The sequence below is a fragment of the Apaloderma vittatum genome, unplaced genomic scaffold (assembly GCF_000703405.1).
Source record: "Apaloderma vittatum isolate BGI_N311 unplaced genomic scaffold, ASM70340v1 scaffold25246, whole genome shotgun sequence".
Taxonomy (NCBI): Eukaryota; Metazoa; Chordata; class Aves; order Trogoniformes; family Trogonidae; genus Apaloderma; species Apaloderma vittatum.
In genome coordinates, this window is record NW_009721612.1 from 897 (window position 1) to 4,419 (window position 3,523).

A 3,523-nucleotide genomic window follows, 5' to 3' on the forward strand; every position below is an offset into this window, starting at 1 on the left:
AGGCTGTCGTAGCAGGTATCGTGCAGCTGGCAGCATCTGCGCGGGAGGTCGAGGCGTTGGGGGTTTTTTTTCCCCACCTACCCCCTAAATTTGAAACCATGCAAGGATGTGTTTGGGTGGGGAGATTTTTTAAGTCAGGTTTTACCTGTCCGTGGCATCCTTGGGCTCCCCTTTGCCCCCCAAGCCGCAGTAGCAGCCGTAGAAGGCGTAATGCAGGAAGGCATTTTTCCCCGTCACCTTCTTGATCATCTTTTGCAGCTCCCAGAGGCTCCCGTGAGCTGGAGACGAGCCTGGGGGTGGGGAGAAAATCATTGGGGTTCAGCTCCCCAGCGCCATTCCTGCGCCTCCCTGCACCTCTCTGCCCCCCCCGATTGGTACCAGGTTGGTGATGGCTTAAAACAAGTAGATGCAACAGAGAGGAAACTTACTCCCAGCTCGGTGCAAGGAAATTGTTGCATGTTTGGGAGAGGTGGTGACGGGGAAAGGTTAAGAAATCTCCAGCCTGGTCCTGATTTCTGTGGATGTAACGGCTCGACGAGCCCTGGGAGTGGTGCGAGAGAGGACGCTTACCCCAAGCCAACAGCACAGCGAAGGTGAGGAGAGCCTTCATCTTTCTGACAGCCCTGGGAGAGGAAATCAAACCATTTCCCTATTATTTCAACCGCTTGCTTTTTCACTTCCCCTCTCTATCCCAGGGGTGAGGTGCTCCCCACCTCCAGGGACCAGGGAAGGTGAGGGGCGCGAAGAAGCGCCCGTCTCCGTCACTTCGGCACGCAGCGCTGCCACGTCGAGGATGGGGAGCGACGAGAATGAGGTGGCAGAATGGTGGGAAAAAGCAAAACAAAGGGAAAGGAAGAAAAGCCGGAGGAATGATCCACCCTCACGGGCTTGTCCCGGCTGCTTTGCCTCTGGGCTGGCATCTCAGGTAGGTTCTCCTTTGCTCCTGCTTTCCCAGTGTGGAACGTGCTCTCCGCTTGCACCGGCGGCTTTTGATCAAAGGAGAAAAGAGAGGAAAAGCGTTCCTCCATCCCTGCTTACCTGGGGAACGCCGCCATGGGCTCGCCGTGCCCTGCAGCCACCCGGGCTTGCTTTATATAGTCTTCGCCTTCTGCTGTCAGACGCTCGTTTCGCCCAAATCTTGCTGGCTGGGCTTTTCTACAAAGGAGAAGGTGCCGTCCTTCCTCTTTACGGGAATGCAAGAATTACCCCCAACGGCCTGGCTCCGCACCCCACGCACGGGGACTGGCCTTGGGTGGGATGAAGCCGGCAAAGCAGCGTCATTTCCTGAGAAGGAAGGCAACGCTCTCTGCCCCCGGCCAGAGATGCCCCAGGACTTTTTTCTCTGCCCTCCCCAGCACCACGGTGCTGTATTGGGGGGGAATTATTAGTCCCCGTTCAGCTTCTGCATCCCAGAGCCCATGTGAGGTTTTCAAGGGGTCGTGCAGTTTGGGAACTGTCTGCCTCACAGCAAAGGTGATTCAGGGTGAATTTTTGGTTCTTTGGGAAGAGTATATGGGCAACAGTGAAAGCATCTCTAACTGGGCAGTCTCCCTGAAACACAGGGTTATACTGGGTGATGAAAAGTTTGCCCACCGGGAGAGAAGAATGAAGAAAAACTTATGGTTTGGGATGACAGAATACAATGTCCCCTTATTTCTCTCTATGATTTTTCCACCTCCTCACCAAAACCCCTGGGCAGAACCTGGCCCTTCCAGAGAAACCATTTGACTTCCCTGCCCTCCTAGATCCATCTTGGGGTGGGCAAGGTTTTGAAATCTTCCCCCCTCTGCAGACGACACTTCTTCAGACTAATTTTTGCCACCATGAGTGTCACAGGAGGGTCTCAAACCATTTCCCACCTTTTCTGCACTTCCGCTATTCCCGTAAAAACGCCTTTTGGTAGTACCTCGCCTGCCCCTCAGGGCATCCTTTCGTTTAACATTGCGAGCGAGTTCAGCAATGTCGGGAGAAGCCAGAAAACCCGACTGCCATCGGGGCTCACCGCCGGGGAATTATTTTGTTAACAAACCCCAGGGAGCTTTACGTGGCGCCAATTATTTGTCCAAGTTTCTCAAGTGCTCCTCCACAGCCAGGAATCCAGTGGCAGCGAGACAGACCTGGCGACTGACCTGAGAATTTCAAGCACTGCTGGACTTTGGGCTTTTCCAGGCTGCTGCCAGGACCACGGGAATATTGGGGTGTCAGGCAGATGCTGTGTGATGCTCCCCAAACTCAGATGCCACCGTTGCAGTGCCCTGATCTCAGCGGCTCATGCAGAAGAACACTAAAGAGGATAATTCTGGATACCTTTTATTACGACCTTTGCCGGGAAATGAAATCAAAAGAGAAGAAAGAGGAAGAGATAAAAAAAAATGGAAGCTGATGTGTCTTTCTGGAAACTGGGGGTGATCCGCACTCGTGATGTGTCCTCGCCCTGAGCATCCCCACCTTGTGGGGAGCCTTGCCGGCTCCGTTCAGCCCCCGCATCAGGCTTTTCTTGCTGCAGAGCCAGTCAAAATCTGCAAACTTGGGTGCACATTTCTCCTCCTCAGCACTGGAGCTGGCTTCCCCGGCATTTCAGCTTGAAGTAGAAGCGGTACGACTCGTTGTAGGAAGGCAAAGCGCTAGCGAAACACAAAGCCACCGCCCTGTCGCACAAGCAGGTCTCCCTCTTGCACCAGCTCTGCTCGTTACCTGTGGGAGGAAAAACACACCGAAAATGGCTTTTCTGGCCAGCATCGGCGATGGGGTCCCCTCAGGGCACCCCTAATGCCCGGGGCAGCTGGAGGGAACCGTGTGAAGAAATCTGCTGCGGCGCTTGCCCTCTCCAACCTGCCCACAGCCCTTCTGATGCCCGTTAAGTTATTGTAAACTGTGTCCTGCCGGGAGGTTTCGTCCCCAGGGAGGGGAAAAGCCCCCCTGCGAGCGGCACTCACCGCAGACGATGTCTCCGTCGGCAACGTCGTAGTGGTAGGGGGTTACCAGGGGGCTGCCCTCGCCCTCTCTCCCCTTCCTGTAGCAGCAGTCGTGGGCACGGCAGCACCTGCAGGGTCCCACACATCAAACTGCGCCCCCGAGCCCCCCCTCACCACACCGGGAAGGTGACAGAAGGTCCAGCCTCAAGTTTAGGGTGACTGGGAGGAGGGGATGGCAATGTGGTGGCTGGGGAACGTGGCAAACCCCCCTCTCAGCTTTTTAGGAACCTCCTTGCCCACCCTGCGACCGTGGTGACGCTTCTCCACGTACTCACCGGTCGGTGGAGTCCACGGGGGTCCCTCTGCCCCCGATGCCGCAGAAACACCCGTACCACGTGTAGGAGAACAGGGCGCTTCTCCCCGTGGTCGACCTGATCATCCCCTCCAGCTCCAAAACGCTGCCGAGAGCCGGGAGCAGCCCTGCGGGGGGGTCAAGAAATGGGGCAGAGGAATCCACTGAGTCTGTGTTGCTGGAAATAGATGCTTCCAGGCACCAGAAACCCCCCCAAAAAACTCCTTGGGGTTATGCCTGGCTTCTGCAACTGCCC

General features: G+C 56.0%; 2 protein-coding genes across 2 annotated transcripts in view; both read right to left on the minus strand.

The window, feature by feature from the left end:
• Positions 1–610, minus strand: part of LOC104275498 (group IID secretory phospholipase A2-like) — an 883-nt gene extending 273 nt beyond the window's left edge. The window contains exons 1-3 of the mRNA XM_009871470.1: positions 571–610; positions 146–290; positions 5–36 (exon numbers count right to left, since the gene is read on the minus strand). Coding sequence (XP_009869772.1) covers positions 5–36; positions 146–290; positions 571–610 — 217 coding nt within the window. The remainder of the gene's footprint in view (positions 1–4; positions 37–145; positions 291–570) is intronic.
• Positions 611–2,548: 1,938 nt separating this feature from the next.
• LOC104275497 (acidic phospholipase A2 PLA-2-like) overlaps positions 2,549–3,523 on the minus strand; it is a 1,344-nt gene continuing 369 nt past the window's right edge. The window contains exons 2-4 of the mRNA XM_009871469.1: positions 3,251–3,395; positions 2,937–3,043; positions 2,549–2,694 (exon numbers count right to left, since the gene is read on the minus strand). Of these exons, the coding sequence (XP_009869771.1) occupies positions 2,549–2,694; positions 2,937–3,043; positions 3,251–3,395 (398 nt within the window). The remainder of the gene's footprint in view (positions 2,695–2,936; positions 3,044–3,250; positions 3,396–3,523) is intronic.